General features: G+C 39.3%; 1 protein-coding gene across 3 annotated transcripts in view; it reads left to right on the top strand.

Annotated features, from left to right (window-relative positions):
• Positions 1–24,536, top strand: part of TAOK3 (TAO kinase 3) — a 190,881-nt gene that overhangs the window by 147,922 nt on the left and 18,423 nt on the right. For all 3 annotated transcript variants that reach the window (XM_047698308.1, XM_047698311.1, XM_047698310.1), the window contains exons 14-17: positions 8,405–8,539; positions 16,856–17,092; positions 19,359–19,487; positions 24,296–24,499. In XM_047698308.1, the coding sequence (XP_047554264.1) occupies positions 8,405–8,539; positions 16,856–17,092; positions 19,359–19,487; positions 24,296–24,499 (705 nt within the window). The remainder of the gene's footprint in view (positions 1–8,404; positions 8,540–16,855; positions 17,093–19,358; positions 19,488–24,295; positions 24,500–24,536) is intronic.

The following is a 24,536-nucleotide window of genomic DNA, read 5'->3' as shown; positions in this document are numbered from 1 at the left end:
GCTTATAAATCTATCATTTTAAACACAACAGAAATATAAAAATTATTCAGAGACTTTATATTTGTTGGTATGCTTGACTTCCTAAAAGTTTTCCACTTGGGAACATAAATGAAATAGGATCTTGAGCTCTCAGTAGAAAATTTTACATAATGGATCATAGGAATGAGGAAACTAGTTTATAGTTCTGTCTGCCACTGTTAGTGTTATTTTACTTTAGGCAAGTCACAAAAAGCTCTCTGGGCCTTGGTTTCTTCATCTGTAAAATTAGGAGTTCTGTATAGCTTCAGAGATCCCTTCCAGCTCCTAAATTCTGTGTTTCTGTTCCTGTAATCTTTAAATTTTTTTTTAAAGATTTTATTTATTTATTTGACAGACAGAGATCACAAGTAGGCAGAGAGGCAGGCAGAGAGAGAGGAAGGGAAGCAGGCTCCCTGCTGAGCAGAGAGCCCGATGCGGGACTCGATCCCAGGACCCTGAGATCATGACCTGAGCCGAAGGCAGCAGCTTAACCCACTGAGCCACCCAGGCGCCCTTGTTCCTATAATCTTTAGAGAAGCAGATCTCTGCTGTGACTTTCAAGGTGTTTTGTAGCGAGGTGCCTCAGGAACAAACCTCATCCATACCTCCTCCAGGATAAGGCAGGCTTTTATCTCGTACATTTTGTGTTTGGGTTTCACTTAAGATTTCACTTAAAAAGACGGGGGGGGGTGTTCTAAAAGCCACTGTTCTGATCGGTCCCTCCTTCTTCATGCAGATGGCATAGTGTGATACTGTATTACATGTAGGTACAGGTAACATTTAAGTCACATGTTGGATTCTCTGGGAAGCAGAGCTGAAACCGTTTCAAGCAGCAGTCTGTTTTTTAGGAGTTTCTTTTGGGGTCAACACCTGTGGAAGAGCGAAGGAAGCAGCATCGGGTGGAGGGCAAAGTTGAAGTGAGATAGCAGACCTAACATCAGCTTCAGCCAACTCCTAAGGGAGCTGTGGAGCTAAAATGACCCTTTAGAGTTGTCCAAACTGAGTAAGAAGGGCTGGGACTTGTTACCCTCAGCCAGACCAGTCATTGAATATGAGCAACCTGGGAAGGGTATGAGTTGATCCAGGCCGCTCTCTCCAGCCAAGGCCACTCCAAAATGGACTGCCGGCCATTCTGACTGCCAGGATTCTAGTAGCAAGTCTTCTTAGAGGCAAAGATTTAGGTGGTGCATTTCTGAGTCTATTATAATTTGTGACCACAAAGTTTATATTTGAAAGAAAGCAATCAATATTGTTTTATTAAACATTTTCCAGTTTTGCATGGGTCTGTGACCAGAATCTTAGAAAAGCCTATATATCACTAAATTATCATACTACAACCAACGTTCTACCCATTATCTCATTATCCTATTTATTTTCTTTTTAATACTTATCACCATCTAATATTATATTATATATTAATTTGTTTATCTATTATTTCATTTGTAGAATGTAAATTTCATTAAGGCAAAGACTATGCCTGCCTTGTTCCACACTACATCTTTTTTTTTTTTTTTTTTTAAGATTTTATTTATTTATTTGACAGAGAGAAATCACAAGTAGGCAGAGAGGCAGGCAGAGAGAGAGAGGAGGAAGCAGGCTTCCCGCTGAACAGAAAGCCCGATGTGGGGCTCGAACCCAGGACCTGGGATCATGACCTGAGCCGAAGGCAGCGGCTTAACCCACTGAGCCACCCAGGCGCCCCTCCACACTACATCTTAACACCTAGAATAGTCAGAGGCATTCAGTAAAAAACTATGGAATGAATGAATGGACGCACGAATAAAAAAACACAAGGAATGAATTAATTGCCAGAGGCTGAACATCATGCTCTTTTGGTTCATTGAACATATGGATTAAAAGGGTTAAATAATCTTTAGTATTTATAGTTTAAAAGACTTAAATAGCATTTCTTCAATAATTATACCCCAGACAGTAAGAACATGCTTAATAAATACCAAAATAGGGGCACCTGGGTGGCTCAGTGGGTTAAGCCGCTGCCTTCGACTCAGGTCATGATCTCAGAGTCCTGGGATCGAGCCCCGCATCGGGCTCCCTGCTCAGCAGGGAGCCTGCTTCCTCCTCTCTCTCTGCCTGCCTCTCTGCCTGCTTGTGATCTCTCTGTCAAATAAATAAATAAAATCTTTAAAAAAAAAAAATAAAAAAAATAAATACCAAAATATAAGAATAAAAGTGGGGCATTTTTTTGGTCCTCCCATCTTGATTGGTACAATCAAGCAGACATTATCCTAAATTAGTGAAACCATAGATATGAAACAGATTACCGTCTTATATAGGAAGTGAACTTATTTTTAAAGTCCATATACAACTGGTAAGAGTGTGACTTGCAGTTAACTGCTCCACATCCAGAATAAAGAAGCCCTGATTTTAGCAGGACATTTCTATCACAGATCAAGCCCCAAAACTGTGAAGTGGGACTCTGAAAATTTTCCTTTGGCATCAGAATTTCAGATTACTTCTTTTTCTCCTGTCCTCTCCTCTATTCTGTTCTTTCCCAGGCCCTGAAGGGACCCTAATCTAATCTCCCTTTTGAGTAAAAATGACTTGGTAAGTCTAAAAGTATTTTTGGACAAAATAATCTTCAAGCACTTTTCCCCTTGCTAATGTTGCCATCTTGCTTTTTCCAATATCATATGTCTAGACTGTTAGCTCCTCAAGAACATCTCTTTTCCTACCACCCAGCACAGTGCCTGCCACATAGTAAGCACTCAATAAATGTTTTGTGAACTAAAATGAAGGTGAACTTATATAGGACACAACTCTACATATGCCTCAATTCTCATTTTTTTCCCAAATGACTCCAGAGCAAACTCCTAATCCAGATTAGGTTTTTTGCCGCTACTTAGCTTGCTTCTGAGCCTCCGCCCTACTCCTTAAAATCGCTGTGGGTATAGTAGCAGCAAACAGATTCTAATAGCGATCTAACCACCAAAGTCTGATCTTTTAATCTGCCAGTGGAAATGTACACTTTCAGTTATTTTTGCTTGCTGCTGCCTTCTATTAATATAGATCATAAGACTTTAATATATGAAAGTGTTTGTTAATCAATTTGTTATTTTAGGTATGCCTAATGAACTCTAGTCATCATGGCCCCTTTTTAGAGATTATTTTAAAAAACCATTCTATCCTAACTTTTAAAGCTTTATTTGGCCTTTTTCCTATGAGTCAATGTTCTCCACCCCACCCCCTTACCCCCACAGCCCCTTCTTTAAGAAAAAAACGGCTTTCACCATTTTTGTGGGAGGGAAAAAAAAGAAAAGATGTCCTTGAGGGGATAGGATGTTCTAGTTTAATTTTCACTTGCTTCAGTGGCCTTTTTTATTATTTTTGTTGAAGAGAGGGGCGGGTTCTTTGACTCTTCAACTCAAATTTGGCAAACTAAAAGTAAATTAACATACGAAGACAATGTTTCTCAGAGCAGTCATAAAAACCACCTGTTTATAGTAGTGTCTTTATCCCCTGCGTTCTAGTCATTTTTTTCTCCCTAGTAGCTACCCTCCCCAGTAAAGATAGCCTTGTCCATCTTCTTCCCTTCCTCTAGCCCCAGCTTTCAATAGCAACAACTGCTTATGCAGTAATTAGTAATTTTGAAATGAACAAAAACAAAAGAGAGGTGGTGGGTTTGTTGATCCCTTCTCCACAGCATAAAAAGTTTGGGAATCTATGAAAAGGCTTCTTATCATCTGACAAAAGCCATTTTTAGATCTTCTTCCTGCCCCCTAAAATAAAGGTGTACCTGTGTGTTACAATTTTATGACTTTCTCAGAGTACAGAGTAGCAGGTTTTTATGAAATAGAAATTTGAACTCTCTTAAATAATAAAAGAGAAAATGTCATTTTCCCAGAATCTTCTCAGACCTATATTCTTGAATTTATTCAGCAAACATTTACTGAATGCCTACTAAGTATCAAGCACTAAGGTGGGTGCCAGGGAGACAGATTTTCCAAACCATATTTACTGTTTTCAGAAAGCTCACAGTCTCTTGCACAGACACACAAGTAAGTATGTGATAGTATAATAAAGATATTCCAAAAGTATAACAGTGTCCAGACAAGTGGTTTCCGGGGATAATTTCAAGTGAATCTGGAAACTCTAAACAAGCAGCTACACCATGAATCTTAATTTCACAATCTTAATAAATAGCTACTTAGAGAAAAACTTTTAAATAGAAGTAAAGCTTCCTGTTCAGTGTGTAATAGTAAAGTTTGTGCTTCAAGCTTTATGTACTTAAGCATATTGTATAAAAGCTCAGCTCTTCTTGCTAAAGATTTGACCAAAATTATGACAGTTTCTTTTCTTTTTAATCTGAAAAAATTTTTTTACAGTGAAAGAACATTATAAATTTACCGGTTAACATAGATTTACTTAAAACTGGTTCTCAACAATATGGGTATTTGAAAGAGCTACTTGGTTTATTCCCAGATGAAAATGTTTTAAAGATAAATTATAGACAAGACCTACATTCTGTCTTGGTAAGGTAAACATGGTATTTGTTCTTAAACAAAAAAAAAAAAAAAAAAAAAAAAGATTTAATTTTTAAGTAATCTCTACCCCCAGTGTGGGATTCAAACTTACAACCCCAAGATCAAGAATCGCATGCTCTGTCAAGTCAGCCAGGCACCCCAATACTTGATCTTAATCTTCTAAAATCATTCTTCAACATCAAAGATGTTGGCCCTCACCTTATTTGCAGATAATCTGCTTCAGTACCTAACTGCATAAAATAGCAAATTGTCCCTTTCCATTATTAGTCTTAAAATGTGTGCAGTTCAAGAAGTGTGGGAGCCAGGTGTGGTGCTCGTTTTCAAAGGGACTGCTATTTGAAGGGGCAGTATAGCCAACAGACAACATACCCAGTAAAGTTGATAGTTTAATTTGTTTGTACTTCTCAAGTCACATTTCCCTCATTTTAAAATTGCATCTTCAGAATTTTAAACTCGTTTTGATGCAATGGAATTGAATATTTTAAAAATCATTTTCCTGTGCATTTGAAATGGGTGTCTACTGTTAGACTAAAATTTTACCTCATTTTGTGGTCTCTCACATAATAGTTGAAGACCTTTAGTGTGGGGATAGGTTATGAAGTTGCTGTGGAAAACTAAGAATTCTTTCATGAAATGAAAAGAATTTTAAGCTGGAGTAAAGAATGATACGGTTAACATTATGTACTATACCTGAAGTAGATTTAAATTTGGGACCTATTGTTCAGATTAGCTTTTAAAGTAGTATTATTTTTGTCCAAGGGGATGGGGAAAAAATAATAAAATAGCATTATTTTTAAAATGTACCTTAGTGAGGTATTAAATGAGCTGCGTGTTAACTAAAATCACTATGATTTTGAATATTAACTGTTCCAGTGTATTCCAATATTCTTGGTTTAAAAATTTAGCAAATATAATGTGACTTTTAATTTGCTAAGCAAGACCTAGCCTATAGGTGCTAATTTATATCTGAGAGAAAACACACTAATAATATTAAAATTATATGTATTTGCACATGAATGTGTTTCACTTTATTCTGTTGAGTGAACCATAAAGATTCTAGTGTTACTAGTTATTTTTGTAAATCAAGTTCTTACAGTGTGAAACTGAGCTGCTACCTCTCAGTGTACTTAATGTTAGCTAATTAATAATCACCAAACTTTGAATTCTTTTTTTTTTTTTAAAGATTTTATTTATTTATTTGGAGAGAAACAGTGAGAGAGAGCATGAGCAAGGAGAAGGTCAGAGGGAGAAGCAGACTCCCCATGGAGCTGGGAGCCCGATGTGGGAATCGATCCTGGAACCCCGGGATCATGACCTGAGCCGAAGACAGTCGTCCAACCAACTGAGCCACCCAGGCGTCCCCAAACTTTGAATTCTTAAGGCCTCCTGTAAAACCACAGGACCCTACCTAGTCTATCTCATCTGATTGCTGCCATTTAGAAGCTTCTTGTTTTTCTGGTACTGTAATATTAGAAGTGATCAGTTTCTGAGCACCTGGTTGGCTCAGTGAGTTAATTAAGCATCTGCCTTCTGCTCAGGTCATGATATCAGGGTCCTGGGATTGAGCCCTGCATCAGGTTCCCTGCTTAGTGGGGAGTCTGCTTCTCCCTCTCCCTCTGCCCTCCCCACTCATGTTCTCACTCACCCTGCTCTCTCTTACTCTCTCAAATAAATAAAAAAATTAAAATTAAAAATATTTTTAAAAAATCAATTTTGGAGATAAATGTAACTGATTAATAAATATCCAGTAATGTCAATGGCAGTAGATCCCATCGCCTTGCTCTCAAGAACCTTAAACCTAGCGCATAAATCCTAGTCCCATACTTGATCTCTCTTTGTCCTATAAAATAAAAGGTTAGGGGGCGCCTGGGTGGCTCAGTGGGTTGAGCTGCTGCCTTCGGCTCGGGTCATGATCTCGGGGTCCCGGATCGAGCCCCGCATCGGGCTCTCTGCTCAGCGGGGAGCCTGCTTCCCCCTCTCTCTCTGCCTGCCTCTCTGCCTGCTTCTGGTCTCTCTCTCTCTCTGTCAAATAAATAAATAAATAAAATCTTTAAAATAAAATAAAATAAAATAAAAGGTTAGATTTCCTGGGAAATAATATAGAAGTTTCTTTGGGCCATCAAGGTTGTTGTTGGTTTGTTTGTTTGTTTGTTTCTTAATAATCTCAAAAATACAGGTTGAGGAACATTTTTAACCTGTGGTACTGTCTAATAGAACTGATTGTTGCAGTGATGGAAACAATCTATACCTGCACTGTTCAGTATGGTAGCCATAGCTAATGACTACCTTAAAACAACAGGTACGACATGGGAACTGAATTTTACATTTTATTTAATTTAAATATCCATGTGGCTACTGACTATCATATAAGACAGTACAGCAATAGAATATCCTTGAATTTGACATATATGTCCTCAATGGCATTAAAGGTCCCTTCATTATTTAAAAACAAAATAGACCTCAATACAGTAAATTTAAAAAGATCTCTAAATATAGATGTAATGTTTGATACCTGCCTAACATTCTGGAGCATTCTAAATTTATAAGTTGAAAAAGAAAATCAGCCCAATGGTAAATTTAATCTTGGCTCTTGACTTTTACCTAAAAACCTGGATATAAAATTTAATTTCCCTCAAGAATATCTGTGTCTTGACTTTAAAAAATTTTAGATGATATAATTAAATTTTGTGTTTGTAAACCTCTTCAATTTTTGTTTTCTGTTGAAAGAGCAAGGAATTATTTTTAAAAAATTTTTTTCAGATAGTCATAGACAAAATGCAAAACTGACTTCTCACAAATGGTTTCTCCTAAAACCCTAGGGCAATACAGGAATTAATTTCTCCTTCCCCATCCTGAACATGTACTATTTAAAAATCCCCCATGGTTGTACATGTTTTTGAGCTATTATTATGGTATCTTTTTTTCTGAAGGGTTAAGAGCTACTTACTGACTGACCACTCCATCTTTTATAGAGAAAAGCATCACCCTTTGAAAGCATTTTCCCCTTTAAAACTCATTTAAATTGCATTTAAGAAACATCCATTATTACCCTTCCAGGGAATGTTATTTTTCACTGGGCGTTACAACAAGATTAATCATCTCTGCCTATCAAGAAGCACAGATTTGATTAAATCATCCAAGGACATTAAATCCCAGCCTTACTCACTCTAGTGACCATAGCGAGACTGAGTTGAGGAAGAATTTGTGAAAGTATCATTTGGTTAAAATTGCATGCCTGTCTCTTTAAATCTAAAAAAAAATCCTTTCAGAAGCTGTAGAGAGAAGGTGCTAGAACTGTGTACGATCATGACTGGAAAGCAGGATCCCTCAGTGACTGCCGAATCTTCCCAGCACAAGATAGAGAGGCAGTTCAGCACAAGCCTACACTGGTTCTAGGCAGAACAATGATCCTACCGAACAGATCTCAAATAAAATTAAATTGAGAAAGCAGATCTTTCAAGGGAATGAGGCGGAGGCTCGCTTTTATGTTAAAAGCAACCAGCATCCTCCTTGCTAGACATGGACATGACATTTTTAAAGGAATTATTTGGTTACAGCGTTTTAAGCAAACTGTTCTAAGGAGTCTGTACATTGCATTGTTTTTTCTATTCTTTTTTTCTTTTGCATATATGTAATTCTGGAGGTAAAGAAAAAGCCTGCCAGGGATTCAGAAGGCATCCCACTAGCGATCAGCTGACATTCCTAACTGAAGGCTGCAATGTGTTGCTTATTCATTTTGTACCGTGGGAGCTGCGGGGACTAGCAGAGAGCTAAACTATGCATTTCAAACAGCAGTGCTTGTGCAGAAAGAGGGGTGAGAGAGAGGCAGCCGGCGAGGAAAGAGCACAGCTGGACTTTCTCCTTGTTTTTATCCATTTCTGCAGGATCATGTATTCATAAGGGATGAGGCGGGCCACGGCGATCCCAGGCCTGAGCCGCGGCCTACCCAGTCAGTTCAGAGCCAGGCCCTCCACTACCGGAACAGAGAGCGCTTTGCCACGATCAAATCAGCATCTTTGGTAAGCAAACACCCCTCTACCCACCTTCCCTTCCTTCCCCTCCTCCCCATCTGGCAGCCTCTCGCCCTCCCTGAGCCTCTCTCGGCTTCATGGATGGGAGGAAAGGAGTCAAGAATGTTTTCTCCCTCCTAATAATTTTATTCATTTTAGAAAAAAATCTGTTGGCATGGCAACCTGATCTCAGATATTTTAGCATTGTCTACGGCATGGGAAAAAAAAAAAAACCTTTGTGTGTGTGTGTGTGTGTGTGTATGTGTGTGTGTATTTATATATGCTGTATGTGCAAAATAAAAGGCCTTTAAGATGAAGTTGCTAACCTATCCAATTTTTTTAAAGCTATTTGTCTTTTCATTGAAATAACAATGCTAAAAAAATTTTTAAAGGTATTTGATGTATGTGTGTGCAGGGCACTATGCTTTTTGTATAGATGCTTGTGTGTTTGTAATGTATACACACATATCAAAAGATAAAACACAATTTTTAAAAATATATCACTGCTAGCTAATGTATGTAATTGTAGAAAATAAGATACTAGCTTCCTAGGGATGAATTGCTGGTTCGTTCTGGTTCATTCATTTATTTATTGCAACAATGGTAGTGGCTGCACTTCCCCATTTAACCCCTGAAGAATTTCCTGGCACCAATAAAGCAAGAGGGGCTTTGTAGGAGAGGATATGGATGATTGTGGAAGAAAAGATACTGTAGGATCCTTCAGCATTTTTACTATTGCAAATGTGATTGCTGGATGCCCTTGTAGTAGCAAAAGGGGTGTGTGCTGGAAGAGTTAGTTTTCATGCCTCCTCCCCTTGGCCCCCCACGCGTGCGCCTGCGCGCTCACATACTCACACACACACACTCACATCGTTTCATCTTTGGCACTCTAAACTCTCTTTAATCTTTTGCTTCTGAATCTCACTTCTCAGCCGAAAAATTATTGAAATATTCATTTTTTTGCCCAGATTGATGTTAGAGGTCACATGGGCAGGAAGAGTTAGTGTACACTGCCTGGCTATTACATTTAGAACCTATGATGACATCATCCAAGGCCGACCCAGAAATTATTTTTCTTGTCCTATTTTTTAAACCTGATTTCCACTTTCATCTCTCAAGTCTTTCAAAGGCTTCAGTTATCTTTGAAATCGATAATGGACTATAATCTTTAAAAACCCAAATATGAGGAAAATGGAAGTTAAAGCACCTACCTATTGCTATGCCTGCTGCTGTCTAAAAGCAAGCATTTTAATTGAGACTGCTTATCAATAAGCCTGCCTTTAAGTTCCTTTGTATAGAAGTTTCTTGTCATCTCGTAATGGGCAGTTTTTCATTTTAAATGAATGTTACACCGTGTAATGGAGATATAAAAATGTCCACTCTGTATTTGCTAATGATTGCTAAGCACCTAAAAAATAACATGCTTTTGAGTCTAAATAAAGAACCATGAATTTATTAATAAATATCTTCATGTCACAATACCTGACCAAAAAATATGGTATTTATGTAATATTCTTGCTTACCACCGACTCTTGTGAGACTTGTATCTTTATCCAGACATGTTCATGTAGAAATGAGAGGAGAAAGGCTGAGCAGCCACTGAGACTCAGAGCACCAGAAGCAGGTTTTTGAATGTGAACAAGCATTATACCAAGTGGATCTTCCCCCCTCTGGGAAAAGTGTCTTTTGTCACTTGCCACACCCTCATTCCCACATCATATATTCATGACCTCTCCTACCTCCTAGTAAGATGTTACTACTGCCATACCACAATGATCTCACGCTTGCATTTGTAGACTCACCCAGGGCTACTCTGTGCCTGTCAGCCATCCCAGTCTTCTCTGTGCTTTATGAAAGCTGCTTCCCTGCTAGGCCACCTGAGGGCTAGAGGCAAAGTCCTAAGGAACCCCTCTGAATCCTACAGGCTTCCCAGTGCCCACCCAGAGAGTAGCTGAGATCAGTCTCTAATGGACTTTGGATTGGCTAAAAGGCTCCCTGCCCCTATATTAAGTTAAAAGCTGAGTAGCTAATAGACTGTTGCGGTAGCCACTGTAAAATAAGTTGTTCCATGTGGAAAACCTTCTCCAGATGTCATGCTTTGGGGGTCATGGTGGGACTGATGGAAGTTTATCAGAGGTCAGTGGTATTTGCATCTAGTGCTCGTTCAGAAAAAAGAATTAATGTAAAGGAAAGGTGGTATGATGTTATATGGTTCCATGTCTCACTTTGGACAATCTAATTATTGGTCTGGGTATTTTAATGTATCTTATCAAGTACTATAGTTCTACCAATTTTATGTTAAAGGCTAATTCCCAGTAGTCCAGTAGGAATAAATAAATCAGGACACTGGAATATCAAAAAGAAGTATCTAAATTTTAAAATTATGTCATGAATCTTTTTGCTTTTCGTGGATCTCAGCTCAAAGGAAAAGAACTAAAGTTATTTAATGACATAAAAGTAGGAGCAAGATCATGGGAAAATGGAAGTCCAGGGCAATGAATAATCAAGTCATTTTTGAAACCCTTTTCACTTCCCATAGTTGGTAACAATACTATATTGATTTATTTATTTTGGTTTTACTCTTTATAGTCTTCTACATAGAAGTGCTAACGAACCACAGAGGGATTAAAAGCGAACAGCAAAAAGAAAAAAGAATTCAGAAATTATTTATTTCTAACTATTAGATAAATGAATATATATTTTTAAAAGAGTGTGTATTTTAAATAGACTTACAAACTGACAAAAAATTTTATAGTTCCTTAAATTTGTTTAATCAGCCTACCTCTTATACATAAACCTAAAGGAGACCTAAATCTGTGGGGTTTGCCCTTTGCATTTTTTCTACACTGTGCTTTTGAATGGAGCCATTGACAAGTGTATGCAGCCCATGGGTTGCAGGCTTTTTACTTCTTGATGTTTTTACCATTTTGGCACCTTAAAACAGATTTTTTTATGTTAATTTGCACTGCTGCACAATTACATTTGTAACAAAGGAAAAGCAAGGACTGTGAACCTTAATATCAGAGGTAACTCTGAGGAAACTTCAGAATTATGTAGGATTATGTATTTTTTATTATAATCATAGAAGGGCAGCAATTATTGACCTTATTTTGAAAAACTAGGAAAAGGAAGGGCATTTCATAGAACCTTTTTTATTTATCCTTTCTTTTTCTTCTGTAAGAAAGTTCATAATGAACTGATTCATGATCTGGAGAAAGGAATTGTTTATATAGTTCTTCAGAATTACTCATCTGCCTTATTGGGCCCTTGAGATGTGGCTCCCTTAAGTTTTTATTGTTGGTAAATGGAGATCCTAATATTTTAATTGGATTGGTAACCCATGAGAGTGTTTTCAGCTGTTGTCATATCTGATGTCATTTCTTAGAATTTCATAATGTCCTGGATAGTAGTTCCCATAGTAGATGTTAATAGAAAGAGCACAAGCCCATATCTGTCAGGCAGTTCAGCTTTTGGTCTTATGAAGGAATTCTCACAGGAATGAGTGGTCTTACTACACAGGGGAATTTATGTTAGAGTACATATTGTCCCGAGGAGGATGGGAGAGCACCTGGACGGCTCATTCAGTAGAGCATACAACTCTTGATCTCAGAGTCAAGCTCCATGTTGGGTGTAGAGCCTACTTTAAAAAAAAAAAAAATACATATTAGGGACAGGGGCATAAAACTCTTAGTTTCTAATCTCTAGGAAAGCATGTAGACAAAAATGATTATTGTCCTATCCATGCAAATGTGAATTTTTTTTTTTTACTTTGCCATTACCAGATTCAGCAGGAAAGCTCATATAAAAATGGAGTCTTCATTTCGATTTTAAAAATGCAACCTAATTTCCAGCTAATTGTGAAAGTGGATACCTGAATAAGTTTGATAGATAAGCATAAAAATATTAGAGCCTCTGAAGTTGGTGCTGTTTCACCCCTCATGAGCCCCACTGTTCTATATCTGAGGGCTGGAAGATGTGTTCTCTTCCAGGATAGTGTACGAGAGGATGCTCATCAGAATGTTTTGTAGCTCCTTTTTCCTTTTTCTTAGCTTCTTAATCTCACTAGGATCATTACTGAGACCATTTTTCACTTATGCTGCCCAGTCTCTATGCCCAACCCACGTGACCAAACTCTCTCAGTAAACATGCTGAATTAAGGAAAGAGCAAAGTCTTTTCCAGTCCTGCTCTCACATGAGAATTTGGATTTGCAAGTGTACATTTCTAAGTGCTTCCTGCCAGTATTTCTGTATAAGGCAGAATTGCCCATTTTCCATCATTACTTTTGGTACAAACTTAAAATGTTTTTCCCTAGGTGTTCTAAAGAGTGGAATGTGAAATTTCTATTGTCAAAATGTGACCCATGGTATTCGTTTTAAGAACTTGGTATAAATTTCATTTCTTCTAAGAGTTGAGGTAGCCAGTTTTATATGCATTATTTTGATTCTTACACATAATTAATCTTGTAAGTTGGCTTTGATCTCTTACAAGGGTAACATTATCAGCCACTATGCTCCTCTTTTATGTTCAGTAAGTTGCTTATTAGCCCTCTAGTGCGGTGTTCTGCGCTTGGTAGACAGATAGTACACTTTGGATGTAGTTATCTGTTGTAGGTGCCAATTTTTGCCAGATTTAGATAAGGTTGAATGGAATGGCTGTAGAAACTTTCTGGGAAAAGTTCAGTCTTCCTTTATGGCTGTTAACTTTTATTTATTACTCCAGGTATGTGAAATGGTTAATAATTCAGGTTTAGAAATTATCCATACTTATTTTATAAGCCACAACCTGCATATAAGTACAGTTTCATTGTTAAACTTGCCCTTTCTCTTGGATCCACTCCTTCTGATCTATGTCCATATCACTAGAAATGCTTGGTGGAGGGAAAGACATACTGCTTAGATGCTTAGATTTCCTTAGAAGGAAATCAGCATAAATCGAACATCTTCTGTGTGTCAGACACCTTGCTGGACACAAGAATTATCCCATCAGTGACCTCATTGGAGCAGTGGCTCCTCTTGAGAGCCTTCAGGCAGGTTAAGTAATTTGCCCAAGGTCAGTAATACAGTAAGGAACAGAATGGGGTTTGTGTCTAAGCAACCTACTGGGTGTGGCAAGATGCTACTGCCCACTTTCAGTGGATCACATTCTTGAGACTACCATTGTGAAAACTACAGTCACTACATTTCCATAACTTTCTTTCATTTTTAGACTTACTCAGTTTGTAGCTTATACTTTCTCCAGCTTTGATGTTTTGGGGGTGTTGATTCCCTCCATTGCTTAACAGAATGTTTCATTCTGCCTTAGTGGGGTGAATTTCCTCAGGCAATTCAAGAACCGTAGAACTTCAATTCAAATCCCAGGGTTTAGGAAAATTAGAGTGCATTGCATGTGAAAATACATTGTAAATCATAAAGCATGATAAAATATAAAATTATGAGCTATTTTTAATTATCTTGACCAAATAGTGTATTTACAAGACACACAGTATAAACTTAAAACATGCAAGTGTACATAACTGTAGATAACAATATTTTTATGTCTTTCTAGTTAGACTTCATACATGAGTCATTGGGCCAGACTTCTACTTAAATATGTTTACTTTGCTTGCATATGGAATTATAAAACTCAGTATCTCTGTATGTGCCTAAGAAGGCAGTTAACATTGAAACGTAGAAAATTTCATTGCAACAAATTGAAGGTGATATTAGGAGTTTACAAAGGTGATTATCCAAATTATGGGAAGCATTAGAAGCAAAGTGTTTCTCCTGGAATTCAGTAATATACAATGATAGCATGTTGAACTCTGTAATTTGTCTTTGCCACATGCTTGTGTGGTCTGGTATGCAATAGGACCACCATTTTCAGAGGGACTCACCCACCAGTTAGGACAGAAAATGTTCTTGACACAACTCATTTCCACTTTATATTTAGGTGCCTGATTTGGGAAATGGCCATCCTGAGACTATTTGACACAAGCTAGTCAGACCTTCTGTTTGCAAGCTTTGAATGTGTCATGATAGCTTTAGGGTGTGCCATTTCTCAACTTTGGGAATCTGATTAAAGAAGGAATACTAACAAATAAAATCTTTTTTAAAAAAAAAGGGAGGGGCACCTGGGTGGCTCAGTGGGTTAAGCCTCTGCCTTCAGCTCAGGTCATGATCTCAGGGTCCTGGGATCTGGCCCCGCATCGGCCTCTGTGCTCAGCGGGGAGCCTGCTTCCCTTCCCCTTCTCTCTGCCTGCCTCTTTGCCTACTTGTGATCTCTGTCTGTCAAATAAATAAATAAAATCTAAAAAAAAAAAAAAAGAAGAAGAAGAAGGAATACTAACATAAGAAAAAATAAGTTTAGAGGTAAAACATATCTCAAATACCTTACCCTGGAACGGACACTTTATTGCCATATTTGTAGGAAAAAACCTGAATTCAGAAAGGGCTAAATGGTATCCCTTCTATTGATTGGAATTGTTTTCCCCTGTAGTTGAACTTCAGGAAAGCACAAGCATGAGGAAGTGAAATATATATACATATTTCAAATGACTTCTTTCTTTCCTTTTATCATGAAATAAGCCCATTAAAAAGAAACATGATATTGTCATGACAAAATAGATTTCCTTTAGAGTGTTAAGTGCCCCTTTGGTGATACTGTCCTTTTTTTTTTTCTTCTTTTTTTTTTTTTTTTTTTTTGGTCTTGAAATATCTTCTACTCTTATTCTTCATACTTTAAAGAGTATTGTCCTTTAGAAAAGAGAAATGAATATGAAACCTAGTGTTAGTTTCAGCTGGAAAGGTTTCAAAGTTCGGCTAATGTTTAATGGTGTACTTTGATAATACTATCCAGTTACAGAATAGCACTCTCTTGATAGTAAGGACTCAGTCTGGTATGCAGGGATACCTTCTAAAAGGAGCAAAGAAACAAACTGTTCTTTGTACAAAATGCACTTTGACCCATAAACTGAAAATAGTAAAGAGCATTAATAGCAGCATGAAAATTTCTAGTAAAACTTGTTTGAGGGTGACGTTGGGGAGAATTGGCTTATAGTAGATAGGAGTGACTAAATTACTTAGTGAAAAACAAAGCTGAAGTTAGAATTTTGTAATTAACTTTTTTTCTAAAATAGGAGAGATGAGAGTGAAATGAGCAGAGAATCTAACAGGAAGATAAAGAGGGATGAAAAACTGAAGGAAGGAGTGGAAAATCAGATAAGGTTTAATAGAAAGAAACAAGAGATGCCAAAATTCATATTTACAGTCTTGAGTTTGTTGGATAGTCACCTGAGAGTGGGTTAAGAAAAAATTACTAAGTAGCCATCTAAAAATCACAGAAATACTTTCTCTTCTTGAGGAGAGCATGTAAATGTATTATAATTTGCTAATTATAATATAATTATTATTAATATATAATATTATATATATTATATATAATAATATATAATATAATTATTATAATTTGCTTCTGTGGGGAAGGGGAGGTGGGAGAGAGAGGAGTGGAGAGAAGAGAGTTCTCTCTCTCTCTCTCTCTCTCTCTCCCTTCCTCCCTCCCTCCTTTCACTCCTCACTGCCCCCACCCCACTTCATATTAAGAATCAGAAATAAATCTTGTTCAAACAACTTTGGGAAGATACTCAGAATCCCTATGACTGTTAGAGACAAGATCTTTAAAAACAAACAAGCACTATGATATAATGCAGTGGTTCTCAACCAGAGGGAATTTGCCCCCTAAGGGACATTTGCCACTGTCTACAGACATTTTTTATTGTCTTGACTTGGGAGGTGTGCTGGCATCTAGTGGGTAGGCCGGTGACGCTGCTAAATGTCCTGCACTGAAGGACGGCCCTCCAAAACAAAGAATCTTCTGGCTCATTTTCAACAGTGTTGATGTTGAGAAATCCTGGTGTAGGGGAGACAGCATGGCTCCGGAACCAGACAGAAATGGGTCTGAATCCCAGCTCTACCCCTTATTAACTATGTGACCTTGATCATAGATACAATGATATGTCAAAAATAAGTGAATATAATTTGGCTGATTGAATAAATTAATTCCCTCAAGTCTCAGTTGCTTCATCTATAAAATGGGGGTGGTAACACATACCTCATTAAGGAGTAAAATGAATGAGTGAATGGGTCCAAACAAGTTTAGGACTAGAGCTAAAGAATAAATATAAAGAGCACCCAGCACAGTGCCTGGTACAGGCGAGCATTCAGCAAATAGTAGGTAGATTGATGGTGGCCGTGATAGATAGAATTATGCCAGAGGGCATCTCTACTTTCCCTGGAAGTTTGTCTTCTATGAATCTGGTTACCTGAGTTCTATTCCCCCACCCCAATCAGGTTACACGACAGATCCATGAGCATGAGCAGGAGAACGAGTTGCGGGAACAGATGTCAGGTTATAAGCGGATGCGGCGCCAGCACCAGAAGCAGCTGATCGCCCTGGAGAACAAGCTGAAGGCTGAGATGGACGAGCACCGCCTCAAGCTACAGAAGGAGGTGGAGACGCATGCCAACAACTCGTCCATCGAGCTGGAGAAGCTGGCCAAGAAGCAAGTGGCTATCATAGAGAAGGAGGTCAGTGTGCACATACACATCTTTGTGCTGTAACCAAGCCAGGCCTATTTCAGTCAGTGGCATCACGTGAGCAGAAGACAGGAGCAGGGTGCTTTTTGGTGACAGAGGAACGATGTTGCACTGGTGGTAGTTGAGAGGGGTTAGGTTTTGTGGGGCTACTCAAAATTGCGATTGAAAGTTAAAATAGTTACTGCAGGTGTATATTCTTGTCTATTCAAATATATTCTGAGAGCCAGTCCCTTGAGAGGGGGTCTGGGTGCAAATAAAGAGAAACAAGATGCTTCTGTCCTGTGGAAACTTGCACAGTTCAGACCTGTTACCATGCCTGCCACACCCACAGTCCTCTTCAAAAGAAAACTGCTCTACAAATAGTCCCTTTCAGTGGTGATAGTGCCTGCCTACACTGATTGGACTAGGAATGGGCACCTGATCAGTGGCAGTGAGTAATTAATCTGGCTGTTGCTTGAGTCTTCTAGGAGACATCTCTCTTCCCCATCTAGGTTCCAAACAGAGGAGAGACTAAGGCAGACAGTGAGTCAAAATATTAACCTTTATTACTGATAAGTATTAGATGGGAGAAGTAATTCAAGTCTGAAGGGAAATGCGCTAATAATACTGTACAAAACTGAACAGACTTGCCTATCTAGGCTCTGGCAGTGCTAAACCAGTTGCCTTCCTTGCCACACCCCCGTCAGATTTACATAGTGTGGGAAAGCAGGGGTGAACATGTGCTCCCTAAGGATGGGGTGACTGGGGACAGAGTGCCAGGGGTGTTTCGGTAATTAAGCTCTCTCTCCACGTGGAAAGGAACATCAGAACTGCAGAGGAAGCATTCCCCCAACAGCCATCAAGCTGTGAGGCAGCCTGGCATGAAAACCTCTGCCCAAACGGGGATGATCCTGATTAAATAAACCAGTCAGATTCTTTCTTGGGGATTCGATTTGGTAAATATGTAGAGAGAATTGTTCATAATGGAAAAAGTATTGACAATGGAAGCTAAAGGTGTAAAGATACATAAAGAGAACCATGATGCATAATTCCCTCCCTATCTCCAAAGCACCTCATCTTACATACGTGCTGCATCTAGTGGTCCCCAGTAACTTCAATTTGGTCACTTTCAGGAGCCAGTGCTTATTGGGTTATCTTTTATTTGGTCTATGTTCTATCCATTTGGGAGCCCCCAAAATGTCCCAGTGTATGACTGTTGTCAATTGTAGCAGGTGCCTAGGAAAACAAAATGTTATTAATCAATTAGAGTGAGATTCTGGGATTAAAAGTCGCCAGCTCGAGGATGCGGAGAAAGGGGAACCCTCCTACACTGTTGGTGGGAATGCAAGCTGGTGCAACCACTCTGGAAAACAGCATGGAGGTTCCTCAAAATGTTGAAAATAGAACTACCCTATGACCCAGCAATTGCACTGCTGGGTATTTACCCTAAAGATACAAACGTAGTGATCCGAAGGGGCACGTGCACCCGAATGTTTATAGCAGCAATGTCTACAATAGCCAAACTATGGAAAGAACCTAGATGTCCATCTACAGACGAATGGATAAAGAAGATGTGGTGTATATACACAATGGAATACTATGCAGCCATCAAAAGAAATGAAATCTTGCCATTGGCGACGACGTGGATGGAACTAGAGGGTATCATGCTTAGCGAAATAAGTCAGTCGGAGAAAGACAACTATCATATGATCTCCCTGATATGAGGGAGAGGAGATGCAACATGGGGGGTTGAGGGGGTAGGAGAAGAGTAAATGAAACAAGATAGGATTGGGAGGGAGACAAACCATAAGTGACTCTTAATCTCACAAAACAAACTGAGGGTTGATGGGGGGAGGGGGTTGGGAGAGGGGGGTGGGGAAAAAAAAAAAGTCGCCAGCTCTGGTTACTTTGGTTACTTAATCATTTTTTATAATTTAATCTGTGAGCCACCAACAATATGAAAAAAATCTTTTATTTTGATCCTTAGTTCACTTTCCATTCCTTATATTTTTTGTGTGCTCAATAAAACATGTTGAGGTTTGCCTTCATGTTTTTCCCATGATTGGAAATGTATTTTTCAATGGTAAGAATTTCAGATTTGTTTTAAGATACAAGAGAATCAGAACAGGTATTTGCTTATTTTGTTTTTTATTAATTATTTGCTCAAAAAACACTACATTATTCAGCACTTATGGACTCTTTTCATGCATTGGAGGATATAGACAGCTGAATTCTGTGTGGAGAACAATTTATCCTAGATTTTATGTCATTTTATTAGGCAAAGGTAGCTGCAGCAGATGAAAAGAAGTTCCAGCAACAGATCTTGGCCCAGCAGAAGAAAGATTTGACAACTTTCTTAGAAAGTCAGAAGAAACAGTATAAGATTTGTAAGGAAAAAATAAAAGAGGTAAGAGTACCAATATTTGTCATCACTAAGTTGCCGTTCGAATGGTTAAAACTGAAGGGGTGCCTGGCAAGCTCAGTTGGTGGAGCATGTGATTTTTTGATCTTGGGTTATAAGTTTGAGCCCCATGTTGGGTGTAGAGATTACTTAAAAATAAAATCTTAAAAAAGGTTGGAACTTAAAATTGATTAATCTTACATTGTAATCAGTAGTCTAAACCATGGATCCCCAAACTTTATATCACCTGAAGTGCTTATTAAAATGGATTCCTAGGGGCGCCTGGGTGGCTCAGTGGGTTAAGCCACTGCCTTCGGCTCAGGTCATGATCCCAGGTCCTGGGTTCGAGCCCCGCATCGGGCTTTCTGCTCAGCAGGGAGCCTGCTTCCTCCTCTCTCTCTGCCTGCCTCTCTGCTTACTTGTGATTTCTCTCTGTCAAATAAATAAATAAAATCTTTAAAAAATAATAATAATAATAATAAAATAAAATGGATTCCTAACTCACCAGAGTTAGATTTTCTGATTTTCTGATTCAGTGGGTCTGGGTGGAATTTGAAATGTGCATTTCTAACAAGTTCCCAAGTGATGCTGAGGCTGTTGACTCGGGCATCAGATTTTAAGAACCATTGATTTAACTCTAAACCATTCTTGCCTACTTCCAGTTTATTCTCCAGCCACTTCAGCCAGAGTGATCTTTTCAAACCAGAAGTCTCAGGGCATCTGGGTGGCTCAGTCAGTTGGGCATCCAGCTCTTGGTTTCAGCTTGGGTCATGATCTCAGGGTCCTGGGATAGAGCCCCGTGTCAGGCTCCATGCTCAACAAGGAGTCTGCATGAGGAGTCTCTCTCACTCTCCCACTGACCCTCTCCCTGAGCTTGCGCTCTCTCAAAAATAAATCTTTAAAAACAAACAGACATGGGGCTCCTGGGTGGCTCAGTGGGTTAAGCCTCTGCCTTCGGCTCAGGTCATGGTCCCAGAGTCCTGGGAACGAGCCCCACCTCGGGCTCTCTGCTCGACAGGGAGCCTGCTTCCCTTCCTCTCTCTCTGCCTGCCTCTCTGCCTACTGGTGATCTCTCTCTCTGTCAAATAAATAAATAAAATCTTAAAAAAAAAAAAAAAAGACATGAATCTCATCATATCACCTCATGATTTTAGCATTCATTGACTTCCCATTGCTCTTAGGAGAGATCAAAATACTAGTAGTCTACTCTCAGCCTCTCCTTCCATCTCACCTCACACCACTGTTACCTCACCTGCTTACAGCCCTGACTGTTTGCTGCTCCTGCCACAGTGGTCACCTTTTGGTTCCTCAAATGTATCAAATTCCACTTTTCTCCAAAGTCTTTGGAGAAGACTGTTTCTTCATACTGTTTTTTTCCACCAGGATGCTCTCCCCACCCTCACCCCCCCCCCCGACCCCCAGTCTCTCCCTCTGCTGTTAATTGTTACTCCTTCTCCTTCTAAGACTTACAAATTTTTACTAAAACTTTAACTTGGGCCGCCTGGCTGGCTCAATCTGTAGAGCATGAGACTCTTGATCTCAGGGTCATGAGTTCAAGCCTTACATTGGGCATGGAGCCTACTTTAAAAAAAAAAAAAAAAAAAAAAAAAAACCCTTAACTTAAATATCATTTCCCGGGGCACCTGGGTGGCTCAGTGGGTTAAAGCCTCTGCCTTTGGCTCCGGTCGTGATCCCAGGGTCCTGGGGTTGAGCCCCGCATCGGGCTCTCTGCTCCATGGGGAGCCTGCTTCCCCCGCTCTTTCTGCCTGCCTCTCTGCCTACTTGTGATCTCTGTCTGTCAAATAAATAAATAAGATCTTAAAAAAAAAAAAAATCGGCGGGGTGTGGGGTGCGCCTGGGTGGCTCAGTGGGTTAATAAAGCCTCTGCCTTCAGCTCAGGTCATGATCCCAGGGTGCTGGGATCGAGCCCCGGATCAGGTTCTCTGCTCAGCAGGGAGCCTGCTTCCCCCCATTCTCTCTGCCTGCTTGTGATCTCTCTCTCTGTGTCAAATAAATAAATAAAGTCTTAAAAAAAAAAATCATTTCCCAAGGGAGACCTCTCCTGACTTCCTTAACTAAGACAGGTGCCTCTGGTTTCATAACACTACTTTTCAATTATCCCCCCACCCTTTTTTTTTTTTAGTTATTTTGAGTTACTTACCCTGCTGGCCAGTAAGTGATTAAGAGCAGAGAACATGTCTTTTTTTTTTTTTTTCCTGCCTATAACTGTATCCCTGTGCCTGGTACATGTAAATCTCTGATAAGTGAATGTTCGATTCTTAAAAGTTTTGTTGAAGGCCAATAGTAGACTTGGAGAGTCCTAATGAACTGCGGTTTGATCTGAAAGCTCCAATTTCTTCACTTCTCCCACCAGTGCTTATAGGTGAATTGCCTGCAATTCCCTAGACTTTCCTCCTTATAAGACTTAGGATTTCTTATTTCTAGACTACTGGTGTATTAAAGTTTAATAAAATTCAATATGGGGCATGGTTTCAGTATGTGAAATCATTTATTTCAGCTCATATTCTAAGTTAACAATATGGAACTTATCAAGGTTCCTCTCCAATTCTTTTGTAATTAGGAAGTGAAAGCAAGTGGGTTAGGGTGGGCCTCAGGACTTTTAGTCCTGCCCAGATGAGCCACTGGTGATTGCGGGGACTGAGAGAAATTTGTATTTAATCCACACTGCCTACACGGGAAAAATCTCTGACACTGTAAGATCGAGAAAACCAGGCTGTAGGGAGAAATGGCCCAAATAAGAAGGTTCATGATCTATCCATTTTCTCCGAGTTATTGCTGGGGCCTAATTATTATGTCATGATAGAAAGATACTGCTGGATCACAGATAACATTGATTTTTTTTCAGTGAGAAATTTTGAAATGTTCTCAATTGCACTTATATTTTTATTTCTAACTCCTTGTGTGTATTCATGCTCTATAGGCCACACTTTCTGCAGCCATCATTCTGACCTAACGCCCAGGTTATTTGGAGATTGCATGAACTCAACCTGTAGAAGATTCTCTCACAGGACAGCATTAGAGAATCCCTACTCAGTCCTCAGGCATTTTGGGTACTCAGATTTATGAGTGCAGGAACCCACAGGCCTAAACTTACAAGTCTTTCAACATGCTTATGAGGAAAAACAAGCCTAAACTCAGTTCGAGATAGCCTCAGTAAGCCTTTCTGTGCCAAGCTAATACTACTTCTTACAAAGAAAAGCTTATTTCTGACTATCTAAGGTGGTGTATACATTTAGATACTGATATATTAAAGATATTGCCCTTGGAGTAACAAAACAGTCTCCATTATCCCCACTGTTTGATAGACAACAGAGATGTGGGCAATACAGGATGACGGATCGTCCGGAAATAATTTATTCTTGATTTTGGGTGAGTTTATACGGTCACATTTGAACTTGGGTGTGCAGTGTAGTGGTTAATGCCAAGCCTAGTAGTGAAGTCATGGCATTAAGAGATGAGTCACCCAGCCTTCCTGTTGTGATCCCAGCTTACTCCGTGCTCGAAACAGCTTTCTCTCTTGTTGATTCTGATGTTTCACTGAAGACTTCACTAGAACAGGAAGGTTGAAAGTTGATGCACAAGGACTTGCTAGCCAAGTGCCGAAATAATCTGAATAGTGCGTGATGTCCACATCACAAAACATCAAGTAAAATAGGTATTAGCATTTAAAGGAGATTTTCACTGAGTAGTTAACCGAATATTATAGGTCAAGCTTGTCAGTATGAACAAAAAAGAGTGCACCGTGCTTTCTCTAAAAACGGTCTTCTTACTTTCTCCATAGAGTAAAGTAACACCCTCTTAAGTGTTCTGAGTCTCTGCCTTTTTCTCTTTACCTATATAACCTGGAATAATTATGAATTTTGTCCTCTAGGAAATAAAGGTAATTCATTTACCCTCTAATAGCAAATAAAGTATAACTAGTGACGTTTGCAGTTATCTCCTGTCTGTGAAATCTGCCCACTTCTCCCAGTTTTGTCTCCTTCACTCTGTTTTCCATGAGGCAACGAGAGTCATGAGGCAAGTCAAAAGGCAAAAAGATGACTCTTTTTGAGATGCATCTCATTGTGCGTCCCCCACATATATAAAATCCTTATCTCCTGTGCTACAGGTCAATGTCCTTAACTGGGCCTGTAAAGCCTCGGATGGTCCCGCCTCATCTCATGTCACATGGCACCACCACCCTGGCCTGCTCTCCGATCCTCGCTCACACCACGTTTCAGTTAACCCGCCCGAAGTGTTTAGCATACACTGTGTCCTCTACCAGAGTATTCTCCCCTCCCCTTTCTCACTGGTTAGCTTTTTCCAATTTCAGTTCAGTTGTTACCAAGATCGAATATGTTCTTTTAAACATCCTTGTAGAACCATGTACTTCACCTTCACAGCAGCTATCACAGTAATTTTCAGTTCATTTCTGAGGTTCTTTGATTAATTACTGCTTCTAAACTGTGAAGCCCCATGATGGTTACTTTTGCTCACCATTGTATCCTTGTGCCTTGCACAGTGCCTGTCCCATGATAAGAACTCTGTATGTGTGTGTTGATTGAATGAGTGAACCAATTATTTCCTAGAAGGAGAAGCCAGAGAGTGGAAACTAACAAGCCTCCCTATCCCTTACGACTCAGTTAATCAACAAAAAAAGTTGAGTGGAAGGGATATGCAGCACAAGTCTTTGTCTTCACGTTCTCAGTTGCTCTCCAGATAATTTAATCTACCATTTTAATAAACAGTTAGTTCCTTTTACTTGATGAGACCAGCATGTTGTTTTTGTTTTGTTTTGTTTTGTTTTTGTGAAGGAGATGAACGAGGACCATAGCACACCCAAGAAAGAAAAGCAAGAGCGGATATCCAAGCATAAAGAGAACTTGCAGCACACACAGGCTGAAGAGGAAGCCCACCTTCTCACCCAGCAGAGACTGTACTACGACAAAAACTGTCGTTTCTTCAAGCGGAAAATAATGATCAAGCGGCATGAGGTGGAGCAGCAGAACATCCGGGAGGTATTTATTATGGTCATGACTATCACCACTGACTCAT

Source organism: Lutra lutra, chromosome 12 (genome assembly GCF_902655055.1).
Source record: "Lutra lutra chromosome 12, mLutLut1.2, whole genome shotgun sequence".
NCBI classification, from domain to species: domain Eukaryota; kingdom Metazoa; phylum Chordata; class Mammalia; order Carnivora; family Mustelidae; genus Lutra; species Lutra lutra.
The sequence above is the reverse complement of the archived record's forward strand: the minus strand, read 5'-3'. Positions and strand labels throughout refer to the sequence as shown.